This window comes from Chiloscyllium punctatum, chromosome 2 (assembly GCF_047496795.1).
Source record: "Chiloscyllium punctatum isolate Juve2018m chromosome 2, sChiPun1.3, whole genome shotgun sequence".
Lineage (NCBI taxonomy): Eukaryota > Metazoa > Chordata > Chondrichthyes > Orectolobiformes > Hemiscylliidae > Chiloscyllium > Chiloscyllium punctatum.
In genome coordinates this window covers 124,435,255-124,457,390 of record NC_092740.1, presented here as the reverse complement: position 1 = coordinate 124,457,390, position 22,136 = coordinate 124,435,255, and the positions used below count along the sequence as shown (strand labels likewise).

General features: G+C 40.3%; 1 protein-coding gene across 2 annotated transcripts in view; it reads right to left on the bottom strand.

Moving 5' to 3' along the window:
• lpar1 (lysophosphatidic acid receptor 1) overlaps nt 1-22,136 on the bottom strand; it is a 100,657-nt gene that overhangs the window by 55,176 nt on the left and 23,345 nt on the right. For both annotated transcript variants that reach the window (XM_072588109.1, XM_072588110.1), the window contains exons 2-3: nt 12,991-13,097; nt 598-1,342 (exon numbers count right to left, since the gene is read on the bottom strand). In XM_072588109.1, the coding sequence (XP_072444210.1) occupies nt 598-1,333 (736 nt within the window). In that variant the 5' untranslated portion in view covers nt 1,334-1,342; nt 12,991-13,097. The remainder of the gene's footprint in view (nt 1-597; nt 1,343-12,990; nt 13,098-22,136) is intronic.

The following is a 22,136-nucleotide window of genomic DNA, read 5'->3' as shown; positions in this document are numbered from 1 at the left end:
TCCACATGTTCTCCACATCTACCTAATCAAACCTTTTCAATTTTAAATGCCTCTATCAAGTCATCTCTCTGCCCTAGCTTCAAATGGAGAGAAAAAAAAAGGACCCCAACCAGGCTTCCCCTTTAATAACTCCCTCTCAGCTCTGGTATCATCCAAGCAACATGTCTCCTTGACACTGGTTTAGTGCCTTTTACACACAACTACAAAGATAGCTGACTGCAAAATAAAATGTCAAACACGAAAGGCACGTTCCTCAAGATTGCAATGAAACATTCATGCTGAGCAAGTTGAAAGACAGCAGACAAAAGTTCTGCACACACTGACAATCAATTAGAACTGGAAATCACTTTAACCGTGGATTGCTGAAGAATGAGCCAATGTCCATTTGCACAATATTACACAACCCCATAACAAACATCTCAACAACATTCAGAAGGAAATTCTTCTTTTTTTAAGCAGAAGTGGATCCCCCAGAACAAGCTTCGATTTTCATGTTTGCAAAAAGACCTTAAAACTTGAAGACAAAAAGGATGAAGAGGAAAACGGCACAATATAAATGTTCAGAAGTACTTAAAATAGGAAAAACAAGCCACTTACCAAGCACTATAGCAACTGTCTTCAACAGGCTCATCATGGTATCACGATTTCTGCGGGGTCCTGAACTGTGACGAGACATTCTCATAGTCCTCTGTCGCACATAGACAAAGATGTGGGCATACAGGATCACCATGACGACGAAGGTGACCAGATTGAAAATAGCCCAAAACACCAAGTAGGAGCTGCTGTAGAGCGGTGCCATGGTGGAGCACCTGTTGATGTCGCAGATGCAATTCCAACCCACGCTAGGGATAGCCCCCATGATGATGGCCATGGTCCATATCACAACAATCACCACCACCACGCGCCGGTTACTCATCCTGGTGTGGAGCTGCATTCGAAACACCGTGATGTGCCTCTCAATAGCAATGGCCAGCAAGTTAGCCACCGATGCAGTGAGGCTGGTGTCTATCAGGCCCTGGCGGAGAAGCCACGTGCTAACAGTCAACCTGCGGGTGTTAGGTCCCGTGTTGAACATGAGGTAAAAATAGGCCAGGCCAGCAAAGAAGTCCGCAGCTGCTAGATTCGCCATCAAATAATATATGGGAAAATGGAAGCGGCGGTTCACGTAAATGGCTATCATAACCAGCAGGTTAGCAAGCATTATAAAGATGCACACAGTGATGCCCAGGCCCATGACAAGCTTGCTGATTGCATTCCATTCTTGAGCTAGGGGTTTTTTACTGTTGTTGTAAAAAAAGGCAATGGTTTCATTGTAGTAGCAGTATTGATCCATGCTGGCAGCCTAAAGCAAAAATGACAAGAAAAATCAGTTAAACGCAAGACAGAGCCTATGATTTGAATCGCATTAAACACTGCAGTCTTGATCATCAAGCTGAGATTTCAAATGTAATTTTGAAAAGAATCTTTGCCAGATTTAATTTATTTTCCTTTCAGCATTATCACACAAGTCTACATCAAGAGACCAAGACTAACTAAAAGTCAACAGGTCTCAGCTAAGCTGCTCACTGTCTAGCCAGGGGAATTAAACGAGTACACTTCGCCAATGTAGGGGATTTTGGGGCATATGCCATCAGTTTCGACTTTATCCCCTCAGCCACAAGGTCAAAATCTTTGACATTGGGAGCTGGACAAAGCTGTGCATTGGGACCACACACAGAATAATGGAGTCAACTGTCTATCTCCATTAGAATTTTATAAAGGTTCTCCGAGACCATCCTGATTCTTCTGAACTCCAGTGACCATAATCGTAATCGAGCCAATCTCCGCTCATCCATTTATTCCTGTCATTCCAGGAATCAGTCTGGTAAACCTTCAAGTATACTCCCTCCATAGCCAGAACACACTCGCAGAAACATGAGGAAACCAAAACTGCCCATAATACTCCAAGTGCAGTATCACCAAGGCCCTGTAGAATTGCAACAGGACGCCCCTGCTCCTGTACTCAAATGCTTTCACTGTAATAGCCTATGTACTATTTGCCTTCTTCACCACCTGCTGCACCTACATGCTAACTTTCAGTAACTGGTGCCCAAGGACTCCCCAGGTCTCATTGCACCTCCCTCTGTTCAGATAACAATCTGTCTTCCAGCAGGGGTGGAGGGGTCCTACCAAAGTGGATAATGTCATATTTATGCACATTATACCTTATTTGCCCGCTCACTCAATTTGTGCAAAGCACACTGACATTTTTCTATGTTCTCCTCACAGTTCACCCTCCCACCCAGCTGAGTCATCTGCAAACCTGTGAGATATTACATTTAGCTCCCTCATTGAAATAATTAACATATATTGAGATGGAATTATAATAATATTATCTGTTAAATTCTTAAAGGGTAATTATACAGTTAGGAGACTTAACTTGCCGTAGTGTGTTTAAACCGCAAATAATATACAAGCTATTGGAGGTAACAGGGAAGTTAAAGGCAAGATGCCAGTCATGAAAGCCAACAGGAGTGGCACAAAACTGATGAGTAAGGTGTAGAGTTTCCATTTTGAGATCTTCAGATCCTGAATTTGCAAGTTGAGTTTTGAACATTTCAAAGCAGCCCTATTGTGAACTGTTAAATTACTCTACGGGAAAAACTTGCTATCTTTAAAATTTATTTGAATTTAAACAAAGTCCACCACTTTAGAATGCCCCTACAATACTGAAGTGGAATCAGAACAGCATTTGCCACAGGATATTAAATAAAAGCCGATTTTGCAGTTCTTTCAAAACGTTATCGGTAAGTCACTGTACATAAGCTTTATAAACGAAATGGTGAGGAAAGCGAATATAAAAGATTCAGCATTGCAGCATTAGAAGTTGCAGCTTCACTGTAGAAGATCATTTTCCTGAATCTGGATATTTATCAATAAAATCAATGCTTTATATATATTTCCATGTATATGTATTTCCATGTAATTCCTAAATTTCTTTTTTTCTATTTCTACAAAATCCGAACAACATACCATTCAATACAATGTTTCAGGAGTCTATCACAGCCAGATGTTTTACTTGATTCATCGCATTCACAGAGCATTAGTCGGCTGGCAAATTTACTGTTGACATGAAGCTGAAGTTACTTCACAGCAATCCAAAATTGGAAATGTTACTCTGGTGCGCAGACCTGAACTGCCTCCAATGCAAAGAAGAGCAACACTCCCTGCCACGGAGTCACACAGCATCATTTCAGTGTTGGACCTGACCACGTTGATTTTATAAATGGCAGGGTGGATGTCAAGCACAATTTATTTACACCGATAGTGCATTATTTCCATACGCATCACCATGTAAGTATTAAAATAAATTATTATGTCTAATGCAGCGGTCAGGTCACTTGACATTGTTTGCTACATGGTTTGCTATTACAAGAATACTAATACTGCTATACAAATCAAAGCAGTGACCACAATACACTGCTAGGAGTAAAACCTTGGTACTTGTCTCTCTCTTCCCCCTCAAATCTCTTCCTTTCAACTAACAAGAGTTCACAAGCTCCACCAATTCTAGTGTCTTGTGCATCCCATCCCAACTTGCATCACTCCACCACGGGTATTAATTGTATGTGAATATGCTTAACTAAACGCAGATGGAGAACATTGTTATACACACACACACACAAACAAACATCAAACGTCTACGCCTGTGCCTAGACAAGCTGGTCCAGGAAAAAGGCTGGGGAGGAGGTCACTCTATCCAAGTGACTACTTTTCTTCCAGTGACAGCTGTGCCTGGGTTTCCTTGGAGATGGAATATGAAGTGCCCACTAGTAGGCTTCAGGCTTTCTAGCACCAATGAGCACCACATTATCTCTGACATATTAAACTCCTCTGCCTTAAAATGTTGATAATTGTTAGGATGCCTTTTTAAGGGGCTGGTACCTTTTAACTTGTTTCAACTGGCTTCAATTTAGCAGGTTTTCTTTTTAAAAGTGTAAAGAAACACTGGTGTATGTTTCACTATGAAAATAAATTGAAACTTGGTAAGTGGTTAACGGTGGTCTCATCCTTAACTAGAAAAGGCCTTAACTCTGAAATTTTCTCACTCAACTTCCCTCCACACCTCCATCCTCTCAAGATGTTCATTAAAAGTTGCCTGTTACCCATCTAGAATATCACCTGTAACTCCGTGTCAAGAGTATCTTCCAAAAGGAAGTTGAATACATATTTGAAAGGCAAATATATGGCAGGCAATTCGGAAAAATAGTTGGACTAGACCATGGGGAAAGGAAGAAGGGAACAGGGTGGTAGGGAGCTGTCGAGTACCTAAGCAGAAAAGGATAGCGGTTCTTTACGCTCGATTTGGTTTATTATTATCACATTTACTCAAGTGCCGTGAAAAGTTTTGTTTTGCATGCAGTACAGACAGATGGGTGATTGAACAGAGCAAGGAATGCAAAGTTGTAGCTGCAAAGAAGGGGCACAAAAAGCAAGATCAACATTAGATTTGAAATTTGAGAGGTCCATTCAGAAGTCTAATAACAGCAGGGAAGAAGCTGTTCCTGAATCTGCTGGCAAGTATGTTTAAGCTTTGCATGAAGCTTCATTGGAGCACTGCAGCAGGCCTAGAATGGAAACATTACTGGAGAGCAATGTGGTTTGTTGAATGGACGTATGATCAGGTCATTCAGAGAAAACAGAGATATTCCACAAAGTAGTCACCCAGTTTGTGTGTTTGGTCCACTCTGTGAGCAATAAATACTATTCTGAAAGAAGTACAAATAAAACATTGTCTCATCTGGAAGGTGTGTTTGGGATCTTGGAACAAGAGGAGGGAGGAGGTAAAAGGACAAGTGTTATGCCTTCTGCGATTGCACAGGAAGTCGCTTTGAGGGCATGTGGCATTAAGTACAGAGGCTGCTTTAACTAGTGTGAAGATGGACAAGGTTATAAATAAGGTAAATCAACAGTAAACCCATTAAAAAGGGATTCAAGAGAAATCTCTGTACTCAAAAAGCAGGAAGCATGGGGAACTCATTCCTAGATGGGGAGCTCAAGGTAATAAGAATAAACACATTTCAGGGGAAGCTGAAAAGGCATGAGAGAGAGAACAATGAAAGTGTAAACTGATTAGATTAATTAAAGCAAATTGGGATGCGGAGCCAAAGAGGAATCATATCAGACTTAAAACTTTAACTCTTTCTCTCACGACCAATGCTGCCAGACTTGCTGAGTTTCGCCAACACTTTGTTTTTATTTCAGATTTCCTGCAGTATTTTGCTTTCATTCGATGAGAAAGAGGCTTGTGTAGAGCTAAAAGCCTCTCGGGCTGAAAGGCAGTAAATTCTATATAAAGAAAAGAGGATCTTCATGGAGATAGAAGTATCTACTGCAGTTAGCATTATAGAAGCAAATTGTAGTACTAGTTACACTTCATAGCACATCTGTGGCAAACCACTGTAGTACACCCTCTGTTAGAGCAGAGGATTGAAAGTTAACTTATCTGACCTGCCTAGAGTGGAGCTCAGAAACTAAAAGATGGGAATTTTACATATCATAATGGAGTTGTTAAACTCCAGAGATCACGTGTTGCTGCTGTCAGAGTGACAGATTCTGAGTGACACCAGTGCAGGAATCGGAATTGCAGTTTGAAGGTCATTGGGTCAGATGGGGGTGAGAGAGAAGAAGGAGAAGGAGACAGAATCCAATCAGTTGTCATTCAGAGAAGGCATTGAGATGGAAAGGCACTAACCCACTCAATTAACATTATTCCCCAGGGTTTAGCTGTCAAGGTTCCATATGATCTATAAAGTTGGTGTCCACAGATAAACTCAAAATGGTGAATACAGACAAAGCTCCTCATTTATAAGAAGACTTAAAATGTTAACTTGCCTCATCACCAAGCCCATCACCCTGCCCCAAAATCCTGTTACCATTCAGGACAGAAGTGGTCAGGGGGTTAGTGCCCAGATTCAGATTGGGAAGTCTGTAAAATCTACCTGACCAAAACTCATTTGATTCTGGAAGCAGGGAGTCAAAAGATTCTCTCAGTCAACTATGGCACAATGCTATATGTAGCACTTTTTGCACCACAGAATTACTACAGTTACTTATTTAAAATGTTTAAGTGGGTGTGGTTCTATTCTTAGAAAGCCAACCACATTTTAAGATTGGAAAATCTCAAAAAGGATTATTGCACAATTAACACATTTTCCTTTAGATTTACAACCCTCCCTCAAAAATACTTAAAATGCAAACAAATTCCTCAGATTATGGCACTGATTGTGATTTGGCCTTCAGAGTAAATTAAACATAAAATTAAGACTCAAACCTAGAAGTGAATTTTAGTGTACACACTTTCAAAACCTCTTGATCACATGACTGTCCTTTTTTTAAACTCGGGCATCAATACACTTAAATAAATAAATCAGCATTCATATAGCACCCAAAGAAATGTCACACAAATGTGCCAGGACCTTTGTCATTAATAGGGACAACAGGACAGTCTAGACTTCTAACCCGCCTTGGGGACTTGTGCTGATCTTTGAGGGTGGGAGTACATACAGGAGAGTAGTTAACAAAACCAGTGAGAGCTTGGTCTTCCTAAATACATTCAATACAAAAGCAGGGAAAGTATGCTGAACTTTTATAAAGCTCTGGTGAAGCTACAACTGGAGCATTGCATTTAGCTCTAGTCACCCACACATAGTGGAGGATGTGAGCATCCTTGAGAAGGTGGAGGAAAGATTTACCAGAACAGTTACACGGGTGAGGTTAGTCATAAAACTAGGTTGAGGAAGCTGGGGTTGGATATAGGTTTAGATGATGGAGGCAAAGAAAAGCTATTCTTAATTGCTGATGGAACAAGGTCAAGAGGACAAAAAAAAAGTAAGCTTTTGAGTAAGAATTATGGGGCTGGGTTTGGGAGAAGGGGCAATTAGTGCATGGTAGAAGCTTTTTTAAAAAAAGACAATTCAGAAAAATGATCTGGAACATTTTCCTTGGAAGGTGGTGAATGCAGAAATGATCATGGAGTTCAAAAGAGAATGAGATGGGCTCTCGAGGGAAAGGACCCTGCAGGACTAATGATAGAGCTTGGAAATGGGACTGACAGGATTGTTCTATGGACTCAACGAGCCAATGGCCTCCTCCTGTACCATAATGACTCCATGGCTTTTAAAATATTGACAAGTCAACAGTTTAAAATTACCGGTGTCCTTTTAATACTATGACGGCTGCTGGAATTTCAAAGAATTATCTTCATGGCAAGACAAAGACAACTACTCTTGGAGATTACTTTAAAACAGCACAGAATGTTCAATGGATTCACGCCTCCAGAATGTGTCAAACCCCTTTGACATGGAACTACATTATATCAGTTCAAGGAAGCACTGACTTAAAGATAATTGAGGGCTTCACCTAATTAAAAACCCAAAAATAATCTACTGCCACTTCTCAGTAGATCACAGCCGTTTGAGCCACAAAGCATAGTTTGGAACTAGGAAAAAATGTTTGTAGCACAGCATGTGATTGTGAGATTGAGATCTCAAGGTTGAAAAGGCCTCATAGTTAAACCTTTCTTTCACTTTGAGAAATTTTGAAGCAAATTATTAGATGTGACAGTAGGTACATTCATCCCAGCAATACCTCAGCAACAACATCAATTTAATTAACCCAAAGTTGGTACATCGCTGGATTATTTTCTTCATGCTAAAAGTTTGGAAACAAAAATTTTTCATTTTAATACATAGAGTCTGAACAGAGAATGTGGCTATTCTACCCATAAAGTGCATACCAGTTCTTTGTTCAGCAATCCAGTCAGTTCCATTCCCCTACTCCAACTCCATAACCCCATAGGTCTTTTGCCCTCAGCTGTCCATTGACCATCTCTCCTGCCTTTGAAGGAAATGAGTTCCAACTCATTACTATTTGCTGTGTACAAAGTGTTTTCCTTACATTGTCCCTGAACCACGTCTGCAAAAACTTCAAGTCAAATTCCCCTAGTCCTTGTACCCATCAGGTGATGAGAACAATTTTACTTTCCCTACCTTATCTAAACCTGTCAAGATTAAGACTAATCTTGTATGTCCCCAAAATCTCCTTTACTCCACAGAGAGCTACCCCAGCTTTTCCAACCTAAACTGGTGACTAAAACCCTGAACTCTTGATCCATGCTGGACATGGAGGCACAGCACATCTTTCTTAAGGTTTGGGTGACCAGAGCTGAATCCAATACTCTAACTGTGGCCTAATCAAAGCTGAATACAAATTCAGCGTAACCTCCCTGCTTTCACTCATTGCCACTATATATGAATCTCCAAATCCTTTTGGAATTGCTAAGTAGTCTTTCAATGCATCCTTCCACCTTGAAGTATCTATTGTCGTGATATGATTTGGAGGCGCCAGTGTTCGACTGGGGTGTACAAGGATAAAAAAAAATCACAAAACACCAGGTTATTGTCCAACAGGTTTATTTGGAAGCACGAGCTGTTGGAGCGCTGCTCCTTCATCAGGTGGTTGATGAAGGAGCAGTGCTCCAAAAGCTAGTGATTCCAAATAAACCTCTTGGCTATAACTTGGTATTGTGTGCTTTTTAACATGATAGTGAGGGAATGTGACTATTGAAATTTCCAATTTCATCATCTGGTTTTAATACCTAGAACTCTCAAGAATGGAAAGATTTCATAAAGGAAAGGCAAAAGACTTAAAAATGTTCAATAATCACTTGCCCACAAGTTAAGCCAAATTTTAGGGAACAATAGACAAGAACCACTCTGAACTAAAAGCAACAGTGTGATCAAAAGATACTGAAATCTGTCAGGAATAAAGAAACCTGCATTTCTGGATGGATTTAGACTTTAATGAGAAGTTCACGTTTTGGAGACAATAAACCCATACATTGGAATATGCAAATGAGCTGGATTCCAATCGTGGCAGAATTCAGGACATCTGTGACAAGAATTGGAGAAGATTCTCTCATTCAGATAGTCAAAGCAAGCAGGAGAAATATTAAAACACCAAGAACTCAAAAATGTATGCAATGTTCATAGCTACCGTGTCCCAGAATAATCTCTAGCCATGGTCTCATGTTAAAACATACCAGGTTCTGAAATGGACATTGTTTTATCTTTCTTTTTGAAGTGGACATTATCCATTTTTAAAAACACAGTTGCTTGCAAAGATATGTGAGAGTGAAAAGTGCATGAGAGAAAAGAGAAAAACATATAGGAAGTGCGAATGCGCAAAGAGAATGGGAGAGAATATTTATTTGTTTCTTTTACTTGTACATTGGATAGGAGCATTGTCAGCTAGGCAATGTTGCACATCCCTAATTGCCCTTGAGCAGGTGATGGTTTCTCAAACTGCTGCAGTTCTGGGAGTTGTAAAGGACACCTACAGTGCAGGTTAGGAAGGAGTCCCAGAATCTTGACCCAATGACAATGAAAGAAATGGTGATCTAGTTCCAAGTCAGGACTTGTGAATGTGGTCTGGAGGAGGTCACTACATGTGGTAGTGCTCCAATATTACTGCTGCACTATTCTTCTCTGTGGTAGATGACACACAAGGGTCCTTGCGGAGTTACTTCAATGCATCTTGTAGGTGATACACATTGCTGCGACTGTGCAGAGGGAGAGGTGGACGAAATGGGTGCGCTGCCAGTTAAAAGGGTGCTTTGCTCCTGAACCTTATTAAACTTCAAGTGTTATTGGAGCCACACACATTCAGGCAAGTGGACAGTATTCCATCCTGATCCGTGCCTTGCAGATGATAAAGAGGAACAGGGGAGGCTATAGGCAAGCTGTAGTTGACTCCTTATTGTTTCCAGTGAGCTAGTTCACCACATTGTAATCAGTGTGTGGAATAACAGCACACTAAAAAGAATATGAAACCTTTGTTGCAGCCAGCTGAGGTTGGAAAGAGAGGAGATAATCCACCTCTCCTCACATATCATAGTATGACATAAGAACCCTGAGGACACCCTAGGTATTTGTGCAAATAGAACAGTCAGAGATGCTAACAGGTGAGCTTTGATATTAATTATTTACAGTCTATAAAGAGAAAACAATTCATCTGCCTGTCTCAATAAAATTTATGTTACGACATGGATCATAGCCCCAGGTTACCTACAGACACACTGAACTTTAATTCCCCAACATGTGTTTTTAACTGAGGTCTGATACAGCCAAGATGGCTGCAGATGTGAATTCAATGGCTACCTGGAGAGAAATTCTGGAAAGCCACATGGACAGTCAGGGCAACTTCAAACAGAATGACTAAAGAGGAAAAGATGAAGATGACTGACTACCCAACCCCCACTCAGCAGGGAGACATTTCATGCAGATAGGTTTTTATTTTATCCTTTTCAGCATACCCAAGAAAGATAGCTTAAACCCAACCAGTCTGTGTTTAGTGGCCTGATGTCCTTGCATGTGGACTAGTATTCTAAGAAGGTCACAACTTTGATAATAATTACTTCCAAGATGGCAGCAGAGTAGGACGCTTCAGCTGGAGCTCATCCGTTCTGTGCATTGCTTTTTTTTTGTTTCCCTCTTCTCTCTCCCCAGCCTCTAACCTCCCAGCCTCAGAGGCCCAGCATAGCAGCCTCTTCGCTCAGTGTGAAGTCCCCTTGGCCTGGCAATCTCCAAGTGGCCCAGCACAGTGCTCTTCAGGCAGTACAAGGCAGCCTCTTGGCCTCGGCACGGACTTCCAGCTCCAACATGATACCACAGCAATCCCGTGGTCTTGTGAAGCCTGAGGTGAAGCCCAGCGTGGTCTGAAGTCAAGATCTGGTGCAGACTGGAGCCTCGGTCCCAATCCGTTGTTCTGAACTGGTTTTATTCTCCACATCATAATGCATTCCTAAAATCTGCAATGCTGGACATTTTTTTTACTTCTCTGTTTTTCTAAGAGCTCTAACTGAAAAAGCTGTACCTAGGGACCTTTGTACCTAAGTTGAGACCATAAGCAGTGACTTGTACACTTTTCATTGTACTCATTTGAGTACGTGTGACAATAAAACTAACACACAAACCTTGCAAAAATAAAACTAATTCTAAGTCTAACCATTAAACACCCTTGCACTTTAGGGAAAGGAGGGCAAGAGTCAGTCTTTCACTCCGTACTGCCAGTTAGCCTGTGCTGAAAGGAACCAGGACAAAAGAATTTTAAAAACCCTGTAAAGCTAAGAATTTTAAAGTCGACAATTCAACTATTAAAATCAACACTACCAGTAACGACAACAAACATTCTTCCATCTACACATCACAAACAACTCAATTGGATCCATTTCTTTTTTAATGAAACTTTTTTATACTCATTCTTATTCGTAATCTGTGTTTACTTGTGTTCTATTACTACTGCTTCGCTTGTTAGATTAGATTAGATTAGATTACTTACAGTGTGGAAACAGGCCCTTCGGCCCAACAAGTCCACACCGACCCGCCGAAGCGCAACCCACCCATACCCCTACATCTACCCCTTTACCTAACACTACGGGCAATTTAGCATGGCCAATTCACCTGACCTGCACATCTTTGGACTGTGGGAGGAAACCGGAGCACCCGGAGGAAACCCACGCAGACACGGGGAGAACGTGCAAACTCCACACAATCAGTCGCCTGAGGCGGGAATTGAACCCGGGTCTCTGGCGCGGTGAGGCAGCAGTGCTAACCACTGTGCCACCGTGCCGCCCACGGAACTAATAAACTTACCTTTTTGTTAAGTCAAGAATAAGTTCCTGTTCCAACAAAATGTAACTCAGTCTGGGAGAAAGAAATTTACAAGGGAAGGGACACTATTAAATTAATCTCGCAGGTGACGAAGCGAGAGGGCAAGTGAATAACTGAGGAGAGTCAGTTCATTCCTCCTCACTTGGGAACTTAGTGATTCTGCAGTATCCTGCTAGGAACTGCAACAAATTGGGCTCTCTCATCTGGGATTGATCATAACAATGAATGCCACCCACCACTGTATTGTAGAGTTATTGGTGTGGGGACTCAGCTAGACATCTGGCTACTAACATTGAGATATAAAACACACAGGCACTGAGATAAGGTTTATCAAGCAAAGAAATCTGCAAAACAGACAGCCTAGGCAAAAAATGCAAGAGAGTTATGTTAAGTCAAGATAGCATTCTTACTGTACTTAGTTAGACTGGTTGAATTGCCTCAACTTGATCAAAACTTCTGTTCTATGAAAACGAAAGCTGTTCATTGACATGTATCACGCCTTGCCCATCAAATATTCGAAGAGAAAGTGATTGAAGGAGAGAAACGTTTGGAAAAGTCAGATATCCAGTTGAGGTCAGAGGTGATGTTATTGTTACTGACACAGATTACATTATTGTACCAACAGATAAAAAGGCATTGTGTGGGTCAATTCCCAGAGGCCTGACTTTGCAACAAGAAACAACATTTATTGTACAAGCCATGGCAAGGATAGGATTACTGCTGAGCCAGCTACTAATAGCTTCCCTGGCTACGCCACCCCAAAAGAAAATCACAATGTTGCAATACTCCATTATCCAAATTTGTAACATGATTGGTGTATTGCCTAGACCCTGACCAGCCCAATTGTTACTTTTTCTGAAGCTCAGTGCCCTTTACCATTTCCAGATTTAGAAGCCAGCATTAGTGTTTTCATTGTTCCATCACTGCCGGCTGTATTTTCAGTTACCAAAGCCCTAAGCTCTGGAATTCCCTCCCCAGATCATTCCCTCCTCCGATAATGATGCTCAAAGTGGTAAGTTTCAAGGAGCATGTTTTTGGTCACCTGTCTAAATATCACCTAATAGGGCTTGGGGTCAAATTTTGTTTGATCATTCTCCTGTGAAACACCTTAGGGGGTTTTACTGGTATCCTGCCTGGAACTGCGACAAATTGGGATGTTTCATCCAGGATCTGATCATAATGACGAATACCTCCCAGTATTGGATTAGAGAGTTGCTGGTGTGGGGATTAAAAGTGCTAACATTCCAAGTTATTGTTGTTTTCTTTGTGCAATACTTGCCTTCTGGTTTGATAGTCACTGCTCAATAACTCCTTCAGTTTAAAGTTGTGCGATCTGCTTTTAGGCAAGTTTCCCAAAAGGCACAGTCTCTTCTGTTCCACCGGGACCTGAAACAATTAACAGAAAAGTAGCTTGAAGCAACAGAACATACAGAGGCCACCAACTGTTTGAAAATAACCAAAGTGAATAGCTCAAAAACCTCGCACCAAAAGCATTAGAAATTCTCGTTCTCTGAGCTTGTATGTTTTGTTTTTTGTCATCTCACTGACACAGATGACAATGAAAAGAATAAGCAAACCATTCTTCCGTAATTTTGGAATCGCAGGGTTCCACTATAAAAAATTATTTGCTGCATTTAAAGAGGATTTAGTGAATGCAAACAAATTTCTTGCCCAGTCACATAATTTATGTCAGATGAGATGACTGCTCTCTGAAGTAAATGCAAGATGATCTCAGGGCATAATTTCGACAAAGAATGGGGAGGGTCATACTGCCCCCCAAAACAAGAGTGCGCTGGCCAACATTTAGCTCTGTCCCAGTGCCTTATTCCATGCTTATGTATATATGCATCATTTTCCACATTGTGACAGGTGAGTGCACTTCAGAAGTACATCATTGGCTGAGGATAGCTTTGGGATGTCCCAGGTTTGCAAAAGGCATTCAATAAATTCCAATTCACTCTTTCCTTTCTTGATTTGTGCAATAGTAAACTATCAATGGTGTCCTTCCACATTCTCCCTCATTCTGTGCACAGATACATGTGTCCTTGAAATGACATTTGCATAACTTCAGTTTTCAAATTGGCAGCTCAGTGATTTGGGGATTGGGACAGGGTGGAAAAATCTATAGCCTCTCTTCCCCAGCTCTGTCATACATAGTGCCAACGGATGTAGCAATATGCTACATTGAAGGCTACCTAAATGCACTGCGCAATTGCACAGGCTTATTTTCACAAAGTAGGTTTCCAAGGTTCTACTACTTAAATAATCTAGTTCAAATGATAATTAAAATCTTCAAAGTTTGGGTGAAGATTTGTAGCTCGGGTGCTCGTTGTTGTGGTTCTGTTTGCCGAGCTGGGAATTTGTCTTGCAAACGTTTCGTCCCCTGTCTAGGTAACATCCTCAGTGCTTGGGAGCTTCCTGTGAAGCGCTTCTGTGCTGTTTCCTCCTGCATTTATAATTAAAATCTAAATTTGACCATGCTGTAAATTAAATCCCTCAGACAAGTGGCATCATATTGAGAGGTACATGTGTCTGGGTGGCCCAAGTGATGAATTTCTACTCTATTAGAAAGCATCATGAACCAACAATGTTTCACATAGTTTATCCATACTCTGTCATCTATGCTTACTGGGCTAAACAGCCTCCCAACCTGGCATTGCCTCAAATTTTTAAAATTCTCACCTTTACATTCAAATACTTCCATGCCAATTTTTTCCCCTATTTCTGGAATCTACTTCGGACCAGTACTACAGAGATCTCTGCACTTTTCCAAATGGCCTCTGCCTATCCACAATTTTCATCATATCATCTGGAACTGAAGCTTAGAATACTGCCCCCAAATCTCTCCACTCTCCTCCTTTCCTACCTCCCAAGTGTCCTGGCCAATATTTATCACTCTATGAACATTATGAAAACACATTATCTGCATTACCACATTTTTACCTGAGGGAGTTTACTATGTGCTAATTAACTGCCACGTTTCTTACACTACAAGATATTTCAAATCTGACAATAGCACCATCACAAAGGAGACAGCCAGAAGGAAGTTTAAAATCAAAGAGGGACAACAAACTTTACACTGCACAAGTGATTCATTGGCTGCTAAAATTGTTGGAACACCCCAAGATTCTAAAAGGTGCTGCATAATCGCAGCTTTCTTTCCCCAATGTCCTGAATGCCTGTTAAAGCTCAGCCATACAAAATTCCAGTTTTATCTGTCTCCCTGATCTTGCTCAAACGACATTGGCTGCTCGTAACAAGGTTTAGCACATGCTTTTTAAATAGGCTTTTGAGGACTCTCTCCAAATTGCCAGGCCCCTCTCTGTAGTCCCTGCCCAGCCCAGCCCTCCATGCAACTTGCACTCCAATTAAATCAGATCAGTGTCAGCTCCCTTAGTGACACATCCCATCAACAGCCCCCGCCCCTTACTTCTTTATTCATGCTGCAACTCTCCCCAGCTCCAATGCGGCCTTCAAATCTACATTTGATTGTCACCACTTCTGTACATCTACCGCCTACAGTCATAGAATCATTAGAACTGATACACAAGTGTAAACTGCAGTGACTGATATGAAGGTGAACATCGAAGGTATGAAGGGCACTTGGGAAAGAAGACAGTTTTTAAAATCATTCAACACTAATAATTTTTTGCACTCAGTTCAAGGTAATTGCCAGTGGAAATACTTCAAATGGGTTGTAGTCAGTCACTTACTTTTCTTCACTTGGAAAAAACAAGAGATGTCGTACCTTTTGTACAGTCAGCTTTATCACCTTCAAAACGTTCAGGACTAAAATACACTCTCTCTTGTTTGACAGGTTCCTGCCCTTGTTGTTTAATTATTAAGTTTTAGTAGTTGTGGAAATCAATTCGCTGCATCAAAACCTTCCCAATTACCTTTGAACTTTGATCTTCAAGCTGTTCTGGTGGAGTTTCTATTGGCTAATAAACATCAAAATCAGTGTCCACGTTCAAATCGCTTCTGACCCTGCCCAATTTTTAAAATCTGATTTGCAATAATTTTTCCTCACTCCCTAAAATGGGACAGCTCAACATACATAAGCCAAGCAGCTTGTCCCAAGGCACATGACAATGTTTTTTCTTTATCTGCCTTTTGGCATACAATAGTGAGTCATCTACAAACCTTGCCCATCAATGTACAGTTGTACAGTCTTTGCTCTTTGCAACTGAATAGCCTAATACCAAATCCAGGCTGATGTGAGCCTTGGAATGTAACAACTGTATAAAATAATCAGGTATAGTAAACATCTGCTGGATTCTTCAATATCATGTTAACTGCGAGAAAGTGGGAACTGCAGTTGCTGGAGATCAGAGTAGAGATTGTGGTGCTGGAAAAGCACAGATCAGGGCAGCAGAGGAGTAGGAGAATCGATGTTTCGGGCATGAGCCCTTCATCAACTTTCTCCGAGTTGATCACATGAACTGCCCCTAGTTTCATATGTTACACAGTTTAACATAAGGATTATTGCATTAGATAATAAACCCTACAGGAAGTAAAATATGTATCAGACTACAGCAGTTGAAAGATGGTGGTTCAATCGCACTTTCAAAGGCCAGTTAGGAATGGGTAATGAACAATGGCCTCACCACCCTGCTACTGATCTCAAGCTACTGCTACTGAAATCAGTTATGAAGAAAGTTTTTTTTGTATTATCACCAGCAGCGGCCTTGCATCTGCCCCCATCCCTATTCAACAACTTCTTTTGTCGCCATTTCTTTCACTCTTGTTTTCCTCTCCGAAATGCATTCACCACTTGCCACTAATCTGTGGTGACTGAAGACCACAAGACCATTGTGCACAAGCCTAGAACTAAGTATTGGCAAACCATTCAAATGTGCAGGGCATGATAAGCAGTCCTCAGTCTGATCTTATCTTCAACCAATAATTGCAATACATTTACACGAGAGTCACCAAACAGCCACAAAGCAAGAATTGAAGTTGTTCAATCTTGAATTCCAAATCTAAGGCGCAAAACAGCCCCAACATAAATCAATCAATCAATTAGTTAACTGATCATACAGAATGTTACCTAACTCAAGACTTTACACTCTGTGCTGAACAGCTATTCTTTGCTGTTAAAAAGACCAAATCTCTCTCAGGCCTTTATCAGACCACTGTGGATTATGAGGGACCCATCAGATATAAAGTACACTCTGCATTTCTGAAGTAAGTTTAATCAGAGACTCCTTTCAGAAATGCAGAATATTTTCTTAATGTGAAAAGTAGGAACGGAGTGACAATCTGACGGTGCTTGCCACTAGTGAGAAAATCTTGCCCTAACTTAGGTATTGCTTGAGTTAAATACTGGTCAGGACACTTGCTTTTTTCAAAAATAACACCATGACATATTTTATCTCCAGTTAATGGTCAAAACCAACTGAGTCATTGTGAAGGTTTCTTGTATATGTTTGAACTCAACAGCTTGCATCTTAGTCCAGTTATGACTTCCTTTACATTTAAAATTATATTTTTCTTTACAAACAAAATAAGGAATAGGATCAGGGGTGGTCAGCAGCCCTTTGAACCTAATTCACCATTTAATAAAACCTAAGCTGATCTGCTATGCTAAATCTATTTCCAGCTCTTCCAAAAGGTAGATCAGTAACACGCAAATGCAAATAGCTGATAATAGCTTTTATTATGGTAACACATCCCTGGGGACTTAAGCAAAGCATTTTATACTTCGAGAAATGAAAGGTGATGATTAGGACAGATAGCCAAAACATCAGTGCCAAAGAGGTGGCATTTAAAAGGAGAGGGAAGATGATAAATTCAAGGGACAGAATTCCAGAATGTAGAATCAAAGCAGTTGAATGCATGGGCATCAAGAACAATAACACGATTTGTGGGCAAGAGCATCCTGGAGCAGCTTTGTTGTGATGCTGCAGAGCCAAACATCATGGGATATAAATATCACAGTGTGGGCGGTGTTAGAACCAAAGACATTCCCAGGGTTGGTTGGTGCCCTAGGTAAACCATAATTTTGAGAACCCTCCCCCACCACATTCAAACCAGAGAAAAATGAAAAGTCTAGAGTTAAATTTTATCTTTATTTACTTTGTAGGTAAAGTCTAATTTGACATCCTATCAGCCACTCAGCTTGCCGGATTAGAATAGTCTGGAAAGAAAACTGAAAATATCACGCTAGGATTGAATACATTCGGAAAGAGACAGATAGCACATGGATATGAATAGTTGAAGATAGTTACATTAGACAATTGTTAATCTAATTCAATCCTGGTATAAGATTATCACATACCGTATTTAGTATGCAGGTGTAATAAATAGTTACCTTGAAATACAAGCCTCAAGACAGTCTTTGACTTATCTTCTCCTCAGCCAGTCTATCTCAAACCCAGAATTCATATTGTGGCATAAATATACATCACAAAAGAAATAAAATAATCAATTAAGACTTTCCCATGGGTGGCATAACTCATGTTACAGTTAAGTGGAAACAAAGACAGCTCAAACATGAGCTGAATGGGATGATCATTCACTCCAAGCCCTTGCCTGTGACTAAAGGCAAATTGCCAAGTTAATGGAACATAATGCACAGTAACACACTCAAAAAAGGAGATACAGTGTTTCTCTATGTATGCAGAAAAGTCATCACATTGGATTATTCCCTGTCCATCAAAGCAAGTCCTTAGCAATGCTCCATTAATACACAAAAATGGACAACCATTAACAAGTGTTGTTGGTATGAACAAATCCCATGTTGAAGTTAGACTGAATCATTAATATATCTTTTCAAGAATATGCAAAGTCCTTCCAAAGACAAAGCCCTTTCATCCAGACCTTCCCAAAGCCAGCTCAGAGGGCAACAAAATAGGGGAGGGGTAATGTTTGCATTTGTATGCTGTCGACATTCTCTGGGAATGTGGCTCAAGAATTCCAAGCACACACAAAATTTGGAAATCACACCCAGTGGTGAGACTACTTTTCTTCAAATTGCCATAGTATAATAGCATGACGATTATGTTCATGGACCAGCAATTGAGAGATTCAGACTAGTAATCTGGAGACATGTTCAAATTTCATGTGGCAGTTGGAGAACTTAATATCAATTAGTTAAATAATTCTGTAATTACAAAGTGAGTATTAGCAATAGTTACCATGAGGTTCCAGACCATCGTAGAAATCTATTAGTTTCACTGATGCCCTTTTGGGAAAGAAATCTGCCATCCTTACCCAACCTGGTTTAAATGGGACTTGAGACTTACAACAATGCTGTTGATGAATAACCAGCTTCTGAAATGACCTCAAGCCACTCAGTTCTATCAAAACTACTAACAAATATAACCTCCATGGATTAATATGACACAAGGTTGTGGCTCACTACCACCTTTTCAAGGGCAATTAGCAGTAAATGCTGAAATAAATAGTGACACAAACCTCCCATGAATAAATAAAAAGAAATGGATAAGAGTCAAAACATGATTCTTTTGAATCGTAATCTCATTTTCTATAGCTAGAAGACAGGCAACTGGTCTGCAATACATAGCTGTAAATAACAATTGCCACATTGTAAAATGCTAACAGTTGTAAAACACAGTCTGCAGAATTAAAATCTTTCTGGAACACTAAATAACTCAAACGCAGTCCATTTTCCTGAACTCAGGTTGGCTGAGAGTCACTGCCATTACCAGTCTTGTTTGGAATTTCAGAGTTCATTGGACTTGGAAGAAAAGGTCAATGTGGCTAAATAATGCAGCCAACTTCTATGCCCTTTCCTTTCAATGGTCAGTTTGCACCACAAATTATCATGGCTGTTGTAAAAATGTGCCAGAATTTAAAAGAAAGCTTATAAATGGATTAAAGACCGTCCGTTTCTTTAATGGATGGGTTCCAAACCAGGCATTGTAAAGAATGAGAAAATGCCAATGGCATTTTAACTCTTTCATTTAATACCATAAAACACACAACATAATTTGTAAGAAGTACATTGATAATTGGATCTTTCCCACTCCCATTTGTTTTTTCTCCTGATCCTTTTATGTTACCACTCTAAACATGCCACGCCAATTCAATGGTCTATAACTCTACTTGCTTGTTATGTTAAACAAAAAAAACCTCCCGTCCTACAGTCAATATCATATTATTAGCTTAAATACACCTTGCTACAAAGCAGCAAGGTAAAGCTTCACATCCACTGTTTTCTGCTTGGTGAGAAACTTCACTTCACCTGACTTGTAATGGAGTCACTCACTGCATTACCATCCACAGATGGTATCCAAATTCATCTCAAATGACAAAGGTAGATACCAAGACTCAAAGAACATCACTTTCAACTGAAAAGAGAGGAATATAATCTGGTTCAGGTATGGAGTGCACATGGGGATGTACTTTGACATCTCATTGAGAATTGGGACTGGTCCATGAGTCTTCTCTATGGAATGCTGATGACAATTTGACACATCCCCAATTCAATTAGTTTCTTAAAATACTCTAAATTATTATATAATGTAAACAAATCAATTGACTGCGCAAGCTATTTAGTCAAGGGATAAGCAGTGTTCACATGACCGCTTTGAATAAGTACACATCACCCTCAAAGGAAAAGCCAGTTTGAACATTTTCGCATCTCGAATAGTTCACAAATCAATCAGATTGCCAATCCACAGTGGATCTTAATTTCAGTTTATTAAATGAATATCGATGAGACAAATCAAAATCAGTAAGATTACTGAAGAGGGGGAAATTCCTAGAATGTGTACAGGATGGTTTTCTGAATCAATATATTAAGGAAGCAATTAGGGGGTGGGCCATCCAAACTGGGTATTGTCAAATGAGAAAGGAACAACTGGCAATCTATCTGTGCACAACCCCTTGGGAAGGTGAGATACAATTGAATTCTTCATCTAGGTGGAGAATGACAAAGTTGATTGTGAGACTAGAGTCCAGAATGTAATTGGTGAAAACTGAGGCATGAGCTATGATAAACTAGGGGGGTGTTACTTAAAGGGCTGACAATGGATAACAATGGCAAACATTTAGCACACACTAGGAGGAACAATTGGTCGTTCTTGTCAGGCACAAAAGTAAAACAGGAAAGGTGGCCCAGCTTTGGCAAACAAGGAAAATTAGGGATGGTATTAGATCAAAGGAAGCAGTATGCAAAATGAGCAGCAGACCTGAGCTATTCAAAATTCAAAGGAAGACAAAGAGATTTATTAAAGAGAGGAAAACAAAGCACGAGAGTAAGTTTATGCAAAGCATGCAAACTGATCGAGAAACTTCTATAGCTATGTGAAGAGAGAAAGATTAGTGAAGACAAATGTAGGTCCCTTACAATCAGAAACACGAGAAAGTAATATAGGAACAAAGAGATGACAGACCAATTAAATACATATTTAGGTTCTGTCTTCACAAAAGAGTACAAATCCTGTCCCAAAAATACTGGGGAACATGTCGTCTAGGTAAGAAAGAGGAACTACATGAAATAGGTACGAGTCGGGATTGGAGAGACAGAAGGAGTTAAAAACGAACAATTCTCCAGGGCCTAATAATCTACATCCCAGAGTATTAAAGGACTGGCCTTAGAAATAATCCATACATTTGTGATTATCTTTCAAGATTCTAGAGACCACTGCAAGTTGCTAATGTAACTTCACTATTTAAAAAAAGGGGGTAGAAGGAAAACAGACCTTTAAAATAGACTGATGAGTCTGACATTGGAGTAGGGAAAGTTCTAGAGTCTATTATAAAAGATTTAATAGCAGATCACTTGGAAAACACTGACAGTATTAGACAGAGTCAGCATGGATCTATACAAAGGAAATTGTACTTGACAAATTAATGGGAATTTTTTTTGAGGATGTAACTAGTAGAGCTGATAAGGGGGAAAACTAGTGAATATGGTTTACTGGGGCATTCAGGAGGCCTTCCATAAGATCTCACGTAAGAAACTGAGATGTAAAGTTAATGGGCATGGAATTAGAGGTTGTGTATTGACACATAGGGAACAGATTGCCAGAGAGGAAACAGGACTGGGAATAAATGGGTCATTTTCTGAGTGGCAGCCAGTGACCAGAAGGGTACCACAGGGATCAGTGCTTAGACCCCAGCTATTCATAATAGATATTAATGATTTGGATGAGGAAACGAAATGCAATATTTCAAAAGTTAGCGGACAATGAAAAGCTGGGAGGGAGGGTAAACCAGGTGGACGTAGCAAATAAAAATGCTTCATTGCGGTTTGGACAAAATGAATGGGCAACTGCATGGCAGATGAATTATACTGTGGAAACATGTGAGATTAACCACTTGGTCAGCAAAAACTGGAAGGCAAATAATATCTGATGGTGATATATCATGAAAGAGGGAGGTACAGTGAGACCTGTGTGTCTCTGTACAGGTGCAGCAGGCAGCGAAGATCGTAAATGACATGTTGGCCTTCAT